A 20,017-nucleotide genomic window follows, 5' to 3' on the forward strand; every position below is an offset into this window, starting at 1 on the left:
AGTAAATTCTGGGGATGGGGCGATGAGCTGTGATGCCTCATTCAGGCATGTCTCAGAAGTGTTAGATCAGGTTCAGATCTGGCGAGTTGGGGGACAGCTCATCAATTGGAAATCGTCACTGAGTTACCTGAACTACTTCATCATGTCCCTAGCCTTGTGACACAGAGCAGTATCTCGTTGTAAAATGCCTCTGCTGTCGGGAAACATGATCGTCATGAAGGGCTGCACGTGACCTGCAACGAGTGTCCGATACCCCCTGGCCGTCACGGGGCCTTGCACGAGCTCACCTGGACCCACGAATGCCCACGTGAATGTTCCCCAGAACGTAAAGGAGACGCCGTCAGCTTGTCTCCGTCTCGCAGTAAAGGCATCAAGGATCTGTTCCCCTGGAAGACGACAGAATCGCGCCCTCCCATCAGCATGATGAAGAAGATATCGGACTTCATCAGTCTGTGCAACGCTGTGCCATTACGTAAACGCCCAGTGCCGATGGTCACTTGCCCATTTCATTCGTAGTTGCCGATGTCGTGGTGTTAACATTGGCACACGTAATGGGTCAGACTGCAGAAGCCCATCGTTGTTCAGCGCACTGCGTGCTCAGACACATTTTTTCTTTGCCAGCATTAAAATCTGAAATTAGTTAAGCCGAATTTCACCACCTGTGCTATTTTACCAATCTGCCCAGCCTACGACATCCGACATGTGTAATGAAGGGTTGCCGCCCAACCCCACAACGTCTCGATGTGGTTTCACGTTGGTTTCGCCACGTTTTGTAGACACTCACCATAGACACTCACCACAGCACTTTTCAAACACCCGGCAGGTCGTACAGTTTCCGAAATGCTCGAGTCGAGCCTCCGGGACATCGCAATCTGCCTCTGGTCGAACTCAGATAGGACGCGCGCCTTCCCCATGCTACGCACGGACACGACGCTCACTGATACTACACTACTGGCCATTAAAATTGCTACACCACGAAGATGACGTGCTACAGACGCGAAATTTAACCGACAGGAAGAAGATGCTGTGATATGCAAATGATTAGCTTCTCAGAGCATTCACACAAGGATGGCGCTGGTGGTGACACCTACAACGTGCTGACACGAGGAAAGTTTCCAACCGATTTCTCATACACAAACAGCAGTTTACCGGTCTTGCCTGGTGAAACGTTGTTGTGATGCCTCGTGTAACGAGGAGAAATGCGTATCATCACGTTTCCGACTTTGATAAAGGTCGGATTGTAGCTTATCGCGATTGCGGTTAATCGTATCGCGACATTGCTGCTCGTGTTGGTGGAGATCCAATGACTGTTAGCAGAATATGGAATCGGTGGCTTCAGGACGGTAATACGGAACACCGTGCTGGATCCCAACGGCCTCGTATCACTAGCAGTCGAGATGACAGGCATCTTATCCGCATGGCTGTAACGGATCGTGCAGCCACGTCTCGATCCCTGAGTCAACAGATGGGGACGTTTGCAAGACAACAACCATCTGCGCGAACAGTTCGACGACGTTTGCAGTAGCATGGACCATCAGCTCGGAGACCACGACTGCGGTGGTGTACTCAACGACGAACCTAGGTGCACGAATGGCAAAACGTCATTTTTCGGATGAATCCAGGTTCTGTTTACAGCATCATGATGGTCGCATCCGTGTTTGGCGACATTGCGGGGAACGCACATTGGAAGCGTGTATTCGTCATCGCCATACTGGCGTATCACCTGGCGTGATGGTATGGGGTGCCATTGGTTACACGTCTCGGTCATCTCTTGTTCGCATTGCCTGCGAAACCCTACATTTCAGCAGGATAAAGCACGACCGCATGTTGCAGGTCCTGTACGGGCCTTTCTGGATCCAGAAAATGGTCGACTACTGCCCTGGCCAGCACATTCTCCAGATCTCTCACGAATTGAAAACGTCTGTTCAATGGTGGCCGAGCAACTGGCTCGTCACAATACGCCAGTCACTACTCTTGATGGACTGTGGTATCGTGTTGAAGCTGCATGGGCAGCTGTACCTGCACACGCCATCCAAGCTCTGAGTCAATGCCCAGGCGTATCAAGACCGTTATTACGGCCAGAGGTGATTGTTCTGGGTACTGATTTCTCAGGATCTATGTACCCAAATTGCGTGAAAATGTAATCACATGTCAGTTCTAGTATAATATATTTGTCCAATGAATACCCGTTTATCATCTGCATTTCGTCTTGGTGTAGCAATTTTAATGGCCAGTAGTGTACATGCACCGTGCGCGTGTCTGACTAGCAGTGACTCCTCGCCAAGTGACGCTGCTATCGCGTTGACTGGTTTAGCTGGTTTATATCGATAGTAGGTCTTCGGTCATAATGTCCCGGCTAGTGATGGTATAGAGACAGACTGCGGAATAGCTCCTGTTCTTGGGGATTAAGAAGCCGCTTCAGCTGTAGTCTTTTTTATTATCAGATCAGAACCTGTTTCGTGACACTGAAAACCACATCCTCGTGTGACATGTAACTAACGACGGGAAGAAGATAGTGGTGGTCGTGATTTTTTAATATCTTTATTGCAGATCGATTTCAGCTACTGTCTAGTTATCTGTGAAACCGACGTTCGTTATCTGTAACGTGAAGTTGCATCATGTGTCGTTTATGAATCGTCGTGACTTGGAGAAAACGCACTTAACATAGCTACATGCCGGCCCGTGTGGCCGAGCGGTTCTAGGCGCTTCAGTCTGGAACCGCGCGACCGCCACGGTCGCAGGTTCGAATCCTGCCTCGGGCATGGATGCGTGTGATGTCCTTAGGTTAGTTAGGTTTAAGTACTTCTAAGTTCTAGGGGACTGATTACCTCAGATGTTAAGTCCCATAGTGCTCAGAGCCATTTGAACATAGCTACATAGTGGCTGAAATCCATCTACAATAAACAGATTAAAAATTTACGACTGGTGCTGCCCTTCCACCTACCGCGGATCTCATTAATACGGCAGTTGAGCACGCTGTTCGTGATGAAAACAAGCCTTAAGCTACTGCCATTTAGTGATTTATTAGTTGGGACCGACAACGAGTATTGGATACCATGCCCTAGGCTACTAAGCTCGTATGACTTACTTGTATGTTAGCTGAGGATGTGGTTTACAGTAACACGAAACCGCTTGTGAGCTGATAATAAGCAGTTAACACCAGTTGAAGCAGCTTCTTAATCCCCAAGATTATTAGTGATAGCTTTGGTTGCCCTGTCTACAAGCTTCTCTGCTTCTGTTCTGTTTTAAGCCAAATTGGGGTACTTCTGGCTGTCAGCTCGTTCTGAATACTACAGAAATTTATCGGTAACGTCCTTCTATCTGCTGTGGCGACTCTGATACACGAACTATTTCCTTCAGCTTATGCCGGCTGGTGTGGCCGAGCGGTTCTAGGCACTACAGTCTGGAGCCGCGCGGCCGCTACGGTCGCAGGTTCGAATCCTGCCTCGGGCATGGATGTGTGTGATGTCCTTAGGTTAGTTAGGTTTAATTAGTTCTAAGTTCTAGGCGACTGATGACCTCAGAAGTTAAGTCCCATAGTGCTCAGAGTCATTTGAACCATTTTGAACCTTCACCTTATAGAATGATTGCTTGGGAAATGTTTCTTTTATACAGCGATTCGGGTGCAACTGCAATGGTTTCGTGCACTTTTTTGAGTGCAGTGTGCTTACCCCTTCTAGAGTTTGTCCAATTTTTGTGGTGTAAGTACCCTCAATGATGTCAGTACCGACTGAGATACGATGTGACCGTCCTCGTAACAATCGCCTCGGACAACGTTCCTGCTAGGGGGACAGCCATAACAGGAATTACTCAATTCGGATCCTCATCTGGAGTGTGTTGCCTAAAATTTCATTTGGCTTGGTTTCAGCAGTCTTACCTCTTCCTCTCTGCGATACACTTCACTTTCGCTTCACTTATCTGGTCAGTACAGCTGCTTCGGAAGTAAAGGAACATTCATAACGGCCAATAAATGTTCTGTCTTCTAAGTGTCCTCATAAGAAGGCTAATGACGCTGTTGCTTGTGTATCAAGTGACGCGCGTCCCTTGCAATTGAGTATCTCGCTACTGCCTGCCTTGTTGGACGCATATCTCTCTAGCTGCAGCTAATACTGTGAGGATGTTTTTTCCACTGCACCTACACGTACCTTACAGTGAGGCTAATGACGCTTCTGCCCTGCACGGCAGGTTTCTTGAGCACCCAGGATTCCGTCATCCGAGGGAACTACGGCTTCAAGGACCAGATCGTCGCCCTACGGTGGGTGCAGCAGAACATTGCCACGTTCGGCGGTGATCCCGGAAGAGTGACGCTGATTGGGGAGAGTGCGGGCAGCGCGTCCACCTCCCTGCACCTGATGTCGCCTCTCTCTGCAGGTAATCAGTACGTCCACACTTCTTTCCAACTTACCGTCAGATCCTGTTTATAATTAGGAGGTGACCAGCTCGTAGTCGACGGGCTATAAAACGCGTACAATAGCAACATTCAGAGGAAAGCTGAAACAGCATTCCAAGCTGTATGGCTTGTAAACGAGCCCTCACTACCCTACTCCTAGGCCCGTCCGGTTGGCCGTGCGGTCTAACGCACAGCTTTCCGGGCGGGAAACAGGGCCGGTCCCCGGCACGAAGCCGCCCGGCGGATTTTTGTCGAGGATGGTTTTTAGGCGGTTTACCACCTGCCTCGGCAAATGTGGGCTGGTTCCCATTACTCCGCCTCAGCTACACCATGTCGGCGATTGCTGCGCAAACAAGTTCTCCACGTACGCGTACAGACTCTACCACGCAAACATAGGGGTTACACTCGTCTGGTGTGAGACGTTCCCTGGGAGGATCCACCGGAGGCCGAACCGCACAGTAACCCTGGGTTCGGTGTGTGGCGGCGGAGGGGTGAAGTGGACTGCGGCGGTCGTCGTGGGATTGTGGACCACTGCGGCTGCGGCGGGGACGGAGCCTCTCCATCATTTCTAGGTCCCCAGTTAACATAACATAACCCTACTCCTCTCCTGACAGTGTCTAAAACATGAAATTCATTTCCTACAACAGGCGATATTCGCGCTTTTCTTCACAGTGACAATGAACTACAACAGATGTAATGATAGATCAAGAACAGAAGGGGCTAGACCAACTCCACGTAAATAAGAATCGCCTATTGACTCAGTAAAATTGGAAAGCTCCGCAGAAATATAAACGATGAAGCTCGCACTATTGGCAGGATAAAATGACACTGAAATACGCGTACCTAAAGACTGGAAAGTTGCGCAGGTCACTCCATCCGATGAATTACAGACCCATACCACTGTCGATTTCCAGTAGGCTTTTCGAACATATACAGTATTTGATCGGTATGAATTACCTCACCGGGAAAACAATCTGTTGACACACCGTCAGCACAGATTCAGAAAATATAGTTCATGTGGAACACCGCAAGAGGGTCTCAGATTTATTTCATATTTCCAGATTCCAGAAAGGCTTTTGATACCGATCCTCACAAGTGGCTTCTAATCAGATTGCCTGGCCACAGACTATCGTTTATATTGTGTAATTGGATTCGCGATCTCCTGTGAGAAAGACGACAGTTCGTCACATCTAGTTACGACAGTTCGTCACATCTAGTTAAACAGAAGTGATACCTGGCCTTCCCCAAGCAATCTTTATAACTGATTTAGAACACACTCTGAGCAACCATCTTAGATTGCTTGCAGATAATGCTGTCATTCACCGTCTAATACAATCATTAGAAAATCAAAACCAATTGCAAAATTATTAAGACAAAAAGAGGCAATTAACCCTAAGTAACGAAAGTGTAACGTCATCCACATGAGTACTAAAGGGAATCGCTTAAATTTCGGTTACACCACAAATCTAAAGGAATGCAATTCAATTAAATACCTAGGAATTACATTTCCGAATAACTTAAATTGGAACCTACACATAGATAATGTGCGGTGCAATATGGGATCGTCACCAGATAGAATTGACGGAGGACGTGGAGAAAGTTCAAAGAAGTGCAGCTTCTTTTGTGTTTCATGAAACATGGGAGATACATGGATATGATACATGAGTTTGGTTGGCAATCGTTGAAACACCAGGCGTTTTTCGTTGCGCCGAGATCTGTACACAAAATTTTTGAATCACCAACTTACTCCGAATATTTTATTGGCGCCCAGATACATAGGGAGAGGCGATCATTGTAATAAAATAAAAAAATCAGATCTCACTCGAAAAGATTTAAACATACGTTTTTACCGCGCTCTGTTCGGAAGTGGAACGGCAGAGGGATAAGAGTGAAAGGCATTTAAAGTTTTCATGTAAAATATTCATGTAAATGTAGATAAAAACTGCCTAGGAACAAGATAGTTATTTCCGCACTGGGGGACAATAATAGGTCACTCAAGAAAGACAACACTTAAGTTATTTGGGTACACAAAATGCAAGTATAAAACACGTAATTGAGGTCGATCAAGATATGTACCGTATTGGGATGGCACATGACATTCGAATGTGGCAGATTACCTTAGCGACAGCACGGGGGCGTCGCTGGTCCGGATGCTTTAGTAAATAAAATTCGCGACCGTAAACCTGGAATGATCTGACAGTCGCAGCTGGGTAGCAACAAGGTCATTAACTGTTCTCCCAGTTAACCGACAACGTTTTTTCGACCTTATAGCACCTGTAGCACTCAGTTAAACCGTCTCAACATGGCACCTAAACAGTAGGGCCAAGTGGTCTGAAGACTCACTGTACGAGCTACCGAAAATACGTCTTTGTGGCCGAAGAACTCTGAGCTCAGTCAGGCAGATCTCCTGCTGTGGGATTATTTAAAACCTCCTGTTTCGAAGAAAACAGTCGACTGTGTAGAGGGCATTGCTTTTTACAGCCATTCTAACTCTGTTCATTTGCACACTTTTGAACAGGGTGATTACTAACGTTAGGTTAGTAGAGACTGACTTATTCCAACGGCAAGAACCACTCCTCTGGCGCCTCTCGTGTATCCATACGCGAAGAACTGTTCAAATTCAGACCCTTACAACGTAAAACCCGGTCTTGGTGAAAATTACTAACTTCTGAGTTAATTCCAATTATGGTCAGCAAAAATTCTGGACAATACCTCTATATTGGCGCACCGTTACTGTCATTCGGTACCTTGTCCACCTTAGCAATGCACATAAAATCACGAATCAGATTAAAATCAAAATTAATTACTTCATATAGGACTGTAATTGCTGGGCTCTCTAATTAATCTGATTATGACGTTTTGATAATGATTTGCTGCCGTTGGACGCTGTGGCACCGCAATTATATGTTCAGGTTTTCGTGGAGTACTGCATGATGTATAAAATAATGAGAAATTATGTCTCCTGTGCTCGCTTTTGAGCTGAAACGTAGGACTGACGGCGCAGCCCTCCCGCTCGTGTTACAAACGCGTTGCGAACACTGCCGCAGCAAATTCACGTGGTTGCCAGAGATGCACACATCTATCACGCCCCCCTGTAACCGACACCGTGCCACACGTTCTGCTTTATAAACGCTAGGCACTGACGACAGCGATGCTCTACCGTTGCCTTTGAGACCTGTTCCACATTTTATTCGGGTTAAAACAGCTATCACAATTAGGCAAATCGTTCATCACAAGGATTTTCATGGCTTCCTGAATCACCTAGTTGGATAATGCAGACATTAGCTCATCAACGTTTTAATTTCGTAACAATCACTATCACGTCCTCAACTCCTGTTTGTCCTATCAGTTTACTTGTTCTTCTGTCCCTTTTTGATATGGTCAGTACGCTTCTTTTCATGGCTCGAATGGGGAGTGTCAATCTTTGAACAGTTTGAACATTCAGTGTCAATGTTTCATTTCTTTGTCTTACTCTGGCAGTTTACCGTGGTCAGACACGCTCTTTAAGACACGTAGCGAATTCCAAATCAACTCGAAGACCACTCCTATTTATTCGCAAAGTCTCCATCCTCTTGTTCTTTTTACTTATCCCAAGTATGTTCATTTTTCCACTATTCTTATAACTTTAACAGTAATTTTTTTGTTATAGGGAAAGTTGACGAGTTTATATATGCAGGAAAACTGGAAACACAACAACACTTAAATAAGTAAACAAGAGGATAGAAATGGCATGCAATTCATTTGGGAAACTGAATGCACGAATCAGATTTAAATTTCTAAAATGTCTCAAAAGAAAAGTCTTACTGTGTTGGGACATCCAGTTCCTGGAAATTATAAATTAAAGTTACGCGGGGGTAATATTAACAAGAGTACTCGCAAATTTTTCAGAAAGAAAAGACTGAGATCTTGTTTTAGTACATATGTGATTAATATGCACACAACTTTTGTTAGTAAGTAGCTACATGGTAGTGCGTAGGGAATTCCTTGGACATAGCTACTTCCTAAAATTACAGGTTACAAGTTGAAGAAAAAATTCATATACACTACTGGCCATTAAAATTGCTACACCACGAAGATGACGTGCTACAGACGCGAAATTTAACCGACAGGAAGAGGTGCTGTGATATGCAAATGATTAGCTTTTCAGAGCATTCGCACTAGGTTGGCGCCGGTGGCGACACCTACAATGTGCTGACATGAGGAAAGTTTCCAACCGATTTCTCATACACAAACAGCAGTTTACCGGCGTTGCCTGGTGAAACGTTGTTGTGATGCCTCGTGTAAGGAGGAGAAATGCCTACCATCACGTTTCCGACTTTGATAAAGGTCGGATTGTAGCCTATCGTATGGCGACATTGCTGCTCGCGTTGACTGTTAGCAGAATACGGAATCTGTGGGTTCAGGAGGGTAAAATGGAACGCTGTGCTGGATCCCAACGGCCTCGTATCACTAGCAGTCGAGATTACAGACATCTTATCCGCATAGCTGTAACGGATCGTGCAGCCACGTCTCGATCCCTGAGTCAACAGATGGGGACGTTTGCAAGACAACTACTATCTGCACGAACAGTTCGACGACGTTTGCAGCAGCATGGACTATCAGCACGGAGACCATGGCTGCGGTTACCCTTCACGCTGCATCACAGGAGCGCCTGCGATGGTGTACCACGAACCTGGGTGCGCGAATGTCAAACCGCCATTTTTTCGGATGAATCTAGGTTCTGTTTACAGCATCATAATGGTCGCATCCGTGTTTGGCGACATTGCGGTGAACGCACATTGGAAGCGTGTATTCGTCATCGCCATACTGGCGTATCACCCAGCGTGATGGTATGGGGTGCCGTTGGTTACAAGTCTCGGTCACCTCTTGTTCGCATTGCCGGCACTTTGAACAGTGGACGTTACATTTCAGATGTATCACGACCCGTGGCTCTACGCTTCATTCGATCCCTGCGAAACCCTACATTTCAGCAGGATAAAGCACGACCGCGTGTTGCACGTCCTGTACTGGCCTTCCTGGATACAGAAAATGTTCGACTGCTGCCCTGGCCAGCACATTCTCCAGATCTCTCACCAATTGAAAACGTCTGGCCAATGGTGGCCGAGCAACTGGCTCGTCACAATACGCCAGTCACTACTCTTGATGAACTGTGGTATCGTGTTGTAGCTGCATGGGCAACTGTACCTGTACACGCCATCCAAGCTTCTTTTGACTCAATGGCCAGGCGTATCAAGGCCGTTATTACGGCCAGAGGTGGTTGTTCTTTGTACTGATTTCTTAGGAGCTATGCACCCAAATTGCGTGAAAATGCAATCACATGTCAGTTCTAGTATAATATATTTGTCCAATAAATACCCGTTTATCATCTGCATTTATTCTTGGTGTAGCAATTTTAATGGCCAGTAGTATAGTTTCATGGTAACATAGCTTTGTGATCGCGATAAATGAGAGGATGTGGTAGTACTGGTGGTCCTCAGGTCTGTTCCAGAGGGCTATCATGCAGTCGAGCAGCGCCCTCGGACCGCGGGGAGTGGCCACGACAGCCCGCGATAGAGCCTTCCGGTTGGCGGCCTCCATTGGCTACCGGGGCGACAATGGGTCCTCAGAAGAACTTTTGGCCTTCCTACGGGACGCAGACGTTGCTGACCTTGTCAGAGATGATGACCGTGCTCTCTCGGATGAGGTAAGTCGCGGATCACTACGTTGCTAGCCAATAAATTTGCAGCACCGACAACAATAACAAATTGCGTAATTCTTTATTTGTTATACCTACACATTGCTATACAGGAAGTACGCATTACAAAGTTTGTAAGTGGGTTAGGGGTATATAGGGTGTATTAGTATACAGATCTGTCACGTTTGGCAGTGTAAACAGCTCTCAGGCAGCTGGGCATCGAGTTGAACAGGGCCTGGATGGCAAATTATCTACGTCACTCGTCACTCAGTCGTAGTGGTTTGTGAGCTGTGGCTTGCTAGTTTCTCGGCTCCCTTTGTTCAGATATTTTCGTTTGGTGGAAAATCTGGGGAATGTTCTCGCCTGGGTAACAATCTCTGTATTGAGGTAGGTCAGAACAGTACAGGCAACATTCACTCTTGCGTTATCTTGTTGTAAAATAAAATCACGGAAACCTCGAAGGTAGGCCAGAGCCTTAACACGTCTCAAATGTAACAGCTGCTGTCCAGATTATCGGTTACGGGAGCAAGTGGTGATAGTTTCGTGTACTCTACAGCACCTCATACCATCACACGATGGGCCTGTCTGACGATGAATGGCGTTTGGCAACGCTCGTTCTCTCCAGTGCGTCCACACACAGATATGTGCAACACAGTGCTGCACACAGACACTAGACTCGACTGAAAAGACGACGTAATGTTACCTCAGTGTCGAGAGCGGTCGTCGGTTCGTACCCTGTTACCGTGTCAAGGGGACTGACAGTCAGTAGTGTGGCTGAAGGCTGGCTCTTACGATAAATAAAAGGGTGGAACCGACTGACTGAGTTAACTTTGTAGCAGTATCCATTTACTGATAACAGAAAAAGAAATGTAATTTGTTTTACAGTGACTTACATTACTTAAGCTCGTGAAAATATTAGGCCGAAACAAAAAGTGATAACAATGACAGAATAACAGTTGATTAAATATCTGCACTGTCTTCGATATTGCAGCATTAAACGTTCATTGATAGTTTTGCTCCAAAATTCAAGACCTAACAAGACGCTTATTAAATTTTTAATTTAAATTCAGCACTGTTTTCAGTATTATAGCATAGGGGACAAACTGGTGCATCAAAGTCACAAGGGGAATTGAACCGAGAGCATCAGTATTCGCTTTGTGTATAATCAACGAATAAAGAAGAATTTTAACCAATTAAGGAGAATAATTACAACAAAGACAATAATTAGGAATGACGCTTCTCTTGGCAGGAGCCCAAATACTTCCAATCAGAATAGCGCCGTCACTTAAGTGTTGGTACTGGAATCTCAGTCCACAAGTAAACACGCACCTAAGGAAAAGTCACAGGCTACCCTGAAACAACGGAATGTTAACAACAGGAAACTAGTACTAGTTTAACAAAAATGGTTCAAATGACTCTGAGCACTATGAGACTTAACTTTTAAGGTCATCAGTCTCCTAAAACTTCGAACTACTTAAACCTTACTAACCTAAGGACATCACACACATCCATGCCCGAGGCAGGATTCGAACCTGCGACCGTAGCGGTCGCACGGTTCCGGACTGTAGCGCCTAGAACCGCTCGGCCAACCCGGCCGGGCCTAGTTTAACAAACCAACTGCTCATCAACCATGTGCCATCCCACAAGGCTTCAGTTATAAAATCATTATCGAACAGTTATTGAACAACATCAAAATGTCCGTCCAATTCAAAGACGTTGAAGACAATCGTAAAACTTTTTTGAATAGATGAACAGTTTTGGCTGCAGAACAGGATTCATTATTTTATATTTTGCCAATAACGCGTTTCGCCTTGTTTAAGATACACTATGTGATCAAAAGTATCCGGACACCTGGCTGAAAATGACTTACAAGTTCGTGGCGCCCTCCATCGGTAATCCTGGAATTCAATGTCGTGTTGGCCCACCCTTAGCCCTGATGACAGCTTCCACTCTCGCAGGCATACGTTCAATCAGGTGGTGGAAAGTTTCTTGCGGAATGGCAGCCCATTCTTCTCGTAGTGCTATACTGAGGAGAGGTATCGATTTCGGCCGGTGAGGCCTGGCACGAAGTCGGCGTTCCAAAACATCCGAAGGTGTTCTATAGGACTCAGGTCAGGACTCTGTACAGGCCAGTCCAGCACAGGGATGTTATTGTCGTGTAACCCCTGCGCCACAGGCCGTGCATTATGAACAGGTTTTCGATCGTGCTGAAAGATGCAATCGCCATCCCCGAATTGCTCTTCAACAGTGGGAAGCAGGAATGTGCTTAAACCATCAATGTAGGCCTGTGCTGTGATAGTGCCACGCAAAACAACAAGGTGTTCAAGTCCCCTCCATGAAAAACACCACCGCCCTCCGAATTTTACTGTTAGCAATACACATGCTGGCAGATGACGTTCACCAAGCATTCGTCATACGCACACCCTGCCCGTGGATCGCCACATTGTGTACCGTGATTCGTCACTCTACACAACATTCCACTGCTCAGTCGTCCAATGTTTACGTTCCTTACACCAAGGGAGGTGTCGTTTGGCATTTATCGGCGTGATGTGTAGCTTATGAGCAGCCGCTCGACTATGAAATCCAAGTTTTCTCACCTCCCGCCTAACTGTGATAGTACTTGCAGTGGATCCTGATGCAGTTTGGAATCCCTGACTGATGGTCTGGATAGAAGTCTGACTATTACACATTACGACCCTCTTCAACTGTCGGAGGTTTCTGTCAGTGAACAGACAAGGTCGGCCTGTATGCTTTTGTGCTGCACCTGTCCCTTCACGTTTCCATTTCACTATCATATCGGAAACAGTGGACCTAGGATTCAGGAGTGTGGAAATCTCGCGTACAGATGTATGGCACAGGTGATACCCAATCACCTGACCACGCTTGAAGTCCGTCAGTTCCGCGGAGAGCCCCATTCTGTTCTCTCACGATAACTAATGACTACTGAGGTCGCTAGCAGTAGGTGGCAGCAGAATGTACCCAATATGAGAAACGTGTGTTTTTGTGGGTGTCCGTATACTTTTGATCACATAGTGTACTTCTGTTTGACTGGCACAACAGGCTTTAAATACACAGGCTGCCGTCCATGAAAATGTCTTAGAAGGCAATCACCATTGCCAATATCGTAAGAACGATGTGTGGTGCCCAGGTATAAAATAGTGTTGAGCATATGGGAAGTCACGTTTCAAATACATATAAGACATCAGTAGATACTTGGCCTTCTCGAGTTTTAAGAGGCTTCGGGCTGTGCACTTGTAGAGCATAAGGTGCAGCCTGTTTTTAATGCCTGTTGTGCCAGGCAATCTGAAGATGCCTTAAACAAGGCGAAATGCAATATTGACAAAATATAAAATAATAAATCATCTTTTGCAGCCAAAACTATTTATCTCTTGAAAATATTTATCGCTGATTGATATATCATCCCGCCATGAATTGGAAAATCTTTTAATGATACAACACTCAGGCAAAGTCCGTCGTCGCATAGAACTCGAGGACAGAATATTTAGTCAAGTCCTCTCGGCGCATGATCCCTGAATAGCAACTAGAAAATGATGCTATACCCACACCAAGACACAATACTTCTTTCAGTCAGGTGCATACATGGATTTAATCCATGCTTCATACCTGAGTAGACGCACGATAGTCACTGCACAGTAGTGACTGCACCGCCTCCAAGCCCCATACAACTGAAAGGAATGGAAAAGGTCTTCCTGAGAGAGCAAACAACCACGTTTCGTCTCAGGGCACCGATCAGCAACCATCTCACCCCTTTATATGTTCTGTCCGCCACCACATAAACACTTCCGCTTCCAGAGAGGGAAGGGACAAACGACTATGAAGTATAGCCAACATACGTCTCCTAATACCAACCTAGGCATCTGTGTCATAGATGGCATAGTGACGCCACAAGATTCGTCACACTGTCCATGTACGTATTTGTTTTGCTGCAAACAAACGCAATTGCTGACACACGGTACATGACGTCGCTGTATGATTCAACACAGATGAGCGAACAGTATATCTGTCCTCTTGGGCGCTAGTTGCACTGGGCTGCTGAAATGGCCTTGAATATGGTCTCCCTAAACCCATCGCTCCAATATCTTCATGACAGTCCGGTGATCCCGACGAACCAATATAGCAGAATGATAAACTACAGACTAGGTAGGCAACTGATCTGCTGGTAGAGAAGAAGGAAGGGATGTGCAGAGAGTGCAGTCCACACCAGGCACCAGCTCCATGGGAGTGACAAAACTTGCTAGGTTCTGTGGTAAGAGTTGTCGGAATATTTTAATGGTCATTTCAGTCTTGACCCTTCTGAGAGTGAGTGGACAACTAGAGAACATACGAACTGTGCCGCCTGCATGCGCGCATTTTACTGCTAAAATAGCATACATGTCTGGAACAGTGTAACTGGGGTCATTATTGATATTACTGTTTCACATTAAACCGCCATTATTGTGCTTGTGACATTGACGTAGGTGTTCACATCCTTGTGTTGCTATGCGTGACTGAATGCGTGTGTTTTCTTCCGCAAAATATAGCTTACAGAAGATCGAATTAAATATTTATTCCTTTGTTCTTAAGTTAATAGAATCATTTTTGACAAGTTTTCTATATATCTGTCTTCTTCTCTTAGTTGTAAGGAAGATGACTAGAGGGCTGATAATTCTTGCAGAATTACATTGCGACAACGACGATGATTATGATGAATCTCTGAGGTTTCTCTGATCTTAAACGTAATACGCTTTTAAAAAACGTGAATACGAAACTTGTTCAGATATTATCACCACTCTTGTTGTTGAAATGGTCACTGTGAATAATGGTTCCTTTTCTCTGATCTGAAAGGTAAAATCAAATAAAATGAGCAGCCATTTAGCCAAAGGAGCCCTGCTAAAAAACACGATATTATTACCACACATTCACCTGGAGCTAGGGCGACCAAGTGTTCAGATGTGCAAAAGCAGGATACAACGATAAAACTAGTTTAGAATATATTGTATAGTCCAACAATAATATAGTGAAAATTACAAAAGTCAAATAGTGGTGTATTTGGTATTTACGTATTATGTATGTGATATGAAATGAAGAAATTTGTCCATTAATTTTAGTCATGTTGACCACCACAGCTGATACTGTTGGTCTATTGTTTGCTGTTTGAGAATTTCTTACTCTTATAGTAAAATAAAAAAATAAAAACATGGAACCATATTCTCCTACAGAATACCTGACGAGTGAATATTAACTCACTTCATTTCGAAAGCATTGCTGTTTATGCATTATTTGCCTAAAAAGCCAAAGAAATTTGGAATCAAAGGTGGTTGCTAAAGTAGACCATAGAAATTTCTATTTGCACGCATTTCAGGGGTACGCAGACATGCAGTCTGGCGGTTTGTTCAGGCAGTCTAATCGTCTTTCAGGTGTTCTTAAACATCTTGTTACTCACGTAAAAGATTTGAATGGGTAAAGGTCAGAATGGTACAAATAGCATAAAGGTTATTCCAAGAAAAACGACCTTAAACGTTTCAATGTTAATATAAAGTTACAGATTACACAAAATGAAACAAGAAATTTCACAAATTTTTCACTTCAAGTACATACAGAAGGTAAGTAGCTAAAGGTCCATGATGTAAGGCATCACTGCTTAAAAAAATTAATAAACTTCGCTTGTACCATTATGACTTCAAAATGTCTTCATAGAACGTCACTTGTATCACTGTGCTTTTAATGAATACATCCTTCCACTTACTTTCATTCATTTGCTGACTTTCACAATTATCAGTGTGGCATTCTTCATTACTTGATTGTGCAGAATCATTTGGCTGGGAGATGTACTGCGAATGTATGAAACATATTGTTGAGCTCTACCGCGATACAAGGACGATTGCAAAGTCCTGGTCGGATCTGAGTTCTGTGTTGCTAATAGATTCTCGTAGGAGTTATAGTACACTGGAGGAATAAACTGTAGCAACGACATCAACTCATCAACTTTTTTTTCTTTCTGCAAACGTACTGGTCGATATTGAAGAGGTGGACGATGGTCAGGTATGATATCAGGCCTACATGGACACTCAAGGTTTACTTTTCGAAATTTTATGTCTTCATTCAACGTTTTCTTGAAGAAGAAATCCCTCCGTTCATCTTTTCCGAACTGCACCTATCTCATTGTCAACGAGTTAACCTTTTGCTTCTCAGTGTCTATTTTTCTATTGATCAGAAGTTCTGCAATTGGTTCCATAGATAGAAGGCCATCTTTAATCATTTTATACACATGAAATGTCGTCCTGGCATTTTTACAAGCTTCATCCAACTCGTTTGGTACAAGTAAAATTTGAGTTTTCTTTTTCTTCCTCTCGATGTGAGAAAAATCAGCAGCAGTGTCAAGGTAAGTATGACGAGGCATGAGAAACTTATGATCAATAGTTTCAGTACGTGTATAGCGATTATTTGATTTCTGTTTCGCCCACCACAGCTATCACTGAAGGCAATAATATGTTTAATTTCAGATGGAAAGGATTTTACATACTTCAGTAAGCATGACCTATTTCAGAAGGGGCATGTGAAGCTATATTCTCAGAGTACGAGTATATACATACGAAAGTGTTCTGGGTTATAGTCATGATTCCAAGATTAAATGTCAACACAGTTCTCTCTTGTTGTACATAACACAAGACGTTAGCGTTGGAGTTGACCATGCTTTTTTAAAATCGGAAGTAATTACATGTGTTGAGCCTCTTGTTTGATCGTCTCTTCTTAGTTGAAGCTCTCTCTCAAGCATTAGACTGTTTCTTTTAATGCCGTCTACCTCCGCTTTGATTAAATTTTCTTATCTGTCACAATTATTGCAGTTGTCACTTCTTAGGCTATAGAATAACAGATTAAATTCAGAAATGAACATCTTACGGTAAATGCAAAAGATTTTCTTCTTCACACTTATCAGTATTAAGCTTATACGTTTTTGAGATATATAACTCCAGTGACATGTATTTCCTGTTAGGGTTATGTTTACGTGAATAGTGACTTGTGTAATTAGCTACGCTTTTTACTCAGTCGCTTATGGTTTTGAGCATTTTTATCACGTTTGTCAACAGGAGATATGCTTACCATTCTTGGTTTGGTTAATGCAGATGTGGTAAACCGACTATTGCTTATAGGTCCTAGTTAGTGCCTTAAGGAAGAACTCCTTACACACTCGCTTACCATCCAGATTAATCACAGTAAATTGTGTTTTTGACTTCCTACTATTTAGTTTCGATTGGTACGGTAGATGAAACACATGTCACTATGAAGGACGTTTGTTGCTGCAAAGAACCAGTTTTCCAATACTACTCATGGAAAATTGTTCGTCTTTCTTATAAGAATGGCGGCTGGTCCCGGCGGAGGTTCGAGTCCTCCCTCGGGCGTGGGTGTGTGTGTTTGTCCTTAGGATGATTTAGGTTAAGTAGTGTGTAAGCTTAGGGACTGATAACCTTAGCAGTTAAGTCCCATAAGATTTCACACACATTTGAACATTTCTTTCTTATAAGAATGTCTTTTATTCATATCGGCAGGTACGTTGAAATGGCTGAATGACTCTCCCACGCATAACATTTCCTCTTGTAGATGTATATTCTTGTACAAGAGTCCTTAGCGTTCTCCGTTATTCACTTTCCAGGACTCCACATTTCTGTTTCTTCTTCTTGGAACAATGTTTTCTCCAGTTTCTGCATGACGTGCTTCTAAGCAAAACGTTTCAGCTGTAGTTTGCATTTTGCCGTTGCTATGTTTTGTTTGTCGGTTGCTGTTACCTTCGTTTTCATCCTGAGATGATGCGTCTGGGTAGAAGACATACTACGTAGGGCCGACATAAAGCGAAATCAATATAAAAATCTGTTTCACACATAAAATGCACTTCACAATCATGTCATTTTGGCGAATGTAATTACTTCAAGTGAATGTCAGCGTACCTTAAAGATGTTAAGCATATCAGTAACACACCAGTGTAAGTGACAATATTTTCGTGACAATAATTTTCATGAGGAGCATAATTATTGTTGGTAACAGGGAGACGTTATCATGCTAGTATAAAGTGTGGTAGTAAACTAAAAAATAGTTCATGTCCTTTTCATCTTCCTCAAAAGTCATTAATAATTTGGGAACATAACGTTACGCAATTGCTAAAACGTTAGACAAAAGGCATTCCCTTTAATTACCTTGATCAGGAACATAACTTCATCTGCGACTGAATAATTATCTGTTACATCTTCGTCAATCGTTTCTGAACAGCACTGAATATCTTGCAAGGTAGAATTACTCACTTTTTTACGAGAATACGTTAATAATTCAGAATTTAACCCGTCTTTCTTAGGAGCGTCAACCATGTCTAGCTTGTACCATACTGACATTGGCTATCCGTTTTGATTCTTTAAATGTCATTATACCATATGCCGCTAGATGGCAGAAGTTAACGGGTGGCAGTATCTTTCTGCTACTAAAGTGTATCCCTTCGTTCAGGTTCTGAAGTGAACTTTACTTACTTTTTCAAAAAATGTTACTTACGCCGTAGTGGTTTTCTCCCATTCATTTGTGACAATCATAACCACTCGCCAGAATATTGATCTTTGTTGGTATCTTTAGCGAGAGTGTTACCACAGTCTAACATAACAATCATGCCACGTCCCTATTTTGTTACCTACTGCGATTGCAGCGCACCATGCAGCCACGAAGTTATATTGTTGAGTTTGGCATGATCTTAATGAAAGCGAATGCGAATCGTAATTGTTCACATTGATCTGTAAAATGGTTTTTACAAACTGGAGCATTTGTAGGACAATAAACTTCAGTGACAACAAGAAGATGCCACATTTGTATTTTTTTAGGTTTCCTAACGATCTTAGGAAGTGTGAACCGCTAGATTGCAGAACCGTTTATTTAAGATTTTCTTACAACCTAGAAAAATTTACGGTACTGGAGAATGCCGTGTCCTTTAAGAAAAAAAATTGCTAGTAAACAGCTGGAGACTTGATATTTTGCAGAAAGGCGTCGTCCATCTACTCAAAAACAATACCAGTCAAATCAGTGAATGCGGAACATAGGTAACGTGTGTGGGATGCAATATCTCCGTTATTCAACGTAGCCGATAAGCTACCACAACTGTAACTAAAACAAAAACCTCACAGACGAGAAAATAAAAGAACAAAAGCAATAAAAGTGTTAAAATGATAACTAACTAAAAACCTTAGCTGCCGACAGGTGTTGTTGATATACGAGGGCTGTCCAGAAAGTAAGTTACGATCGGTCGCGTAATGGGAACGACTATGAAAATCCGATAAAGCTTTGCAAAGATGTGTTGGGCAGTGTATCTTGTATGACTCTAGGTAGAATTATGTCGCTCTTTTCATTCCTGAGCTCTTAGTGAGCGCGTAAAGATGTTATAGAAAATAGTGTCTCCCGCCAAGTACGAAGGCCTGGTGAGAATTTTCCCCTGAAGCTATGCAACCAACATTACATAACTGTCGTGCGGTTTCTTCTTCAAGACAATTCTCAGCCTCATTCTGCAGGGGCAATGAAGATGTTCCTGGTTCGTTTCAATTGGAAATGTTTGGTTACCCACAATACAGCCTGTAATTGTCTCCCACTGAGATTCATCTCTGCTCAAACGAACTGCTGGCTATGAAGACAACATTTTGGCACAGACAACGAGCTTTAGGCCAGCGTAGAGAATTGGCGGAAAGCACTGGCGGCTGCCTTCTATGATGAGGGTATTGGAAAGTTGGTACAAAACTACGACGAATGTCTGAGTCAGAACAGCGACTACATAGAGAAGTAGCTGAAAGGTGTAGCTAACTGTTCCAAATGAAACATTTCTGATTTTCACTGTGATTTTCATTTCGCGATCAATCGTAACTTACTTTCTGGACAGCCCTCGTACCTCGATGTGGACAGCTGAAAATGTGTGCCCCGACCGGGACTCGAAC

The 20,017-nt window shown here is 43.8% G+C and overlaps 1 protein-coding gene across 2 annotated transcripts in view; it reads left to right on the top strand.

Annotated features, from left to right (window-relative positions):
* The window catches only part of LOC124622630 (esterase E4-like), a 156,892-nt gene that overhangs the window by 58,867 nt on the left and 78,008 nt on the right, over positions 1-20,017 (top strand). The window contains exons 5-6 of one of the 2 annotated variants that reach the window (XM_047148406.1): positions 4,186-4,371; positions 9,868-10,073. In XM_047148406.1, coding sequence (XP_047004362.1) covers positions 4,186-4,371; positions 9,868-10,073 — 392 coding nt within the window. The remainder of the gene's footprint in view (positions 1-4,185; positions 4,372-9,867; positions 10,074-20,017) is intronic. The other variant, XM_047148407.1, reaches the window with a different exon arrangement.

This window comes from Schistocerca americana, chromosome 7, assembly GCF_021461395.2.
Source record: "Schistocerca americana isolate TAMUIC-IGC-003095 chromosome 7, iqSchAmer2.1, whole genome shotgun sequence".
Taxonomy (NCBI): Eukaryota; Metazoa; Arthropoda; class Insecta; order Orthoptera; family Acrididae; genus Schistocerca; species Schistocerca americana.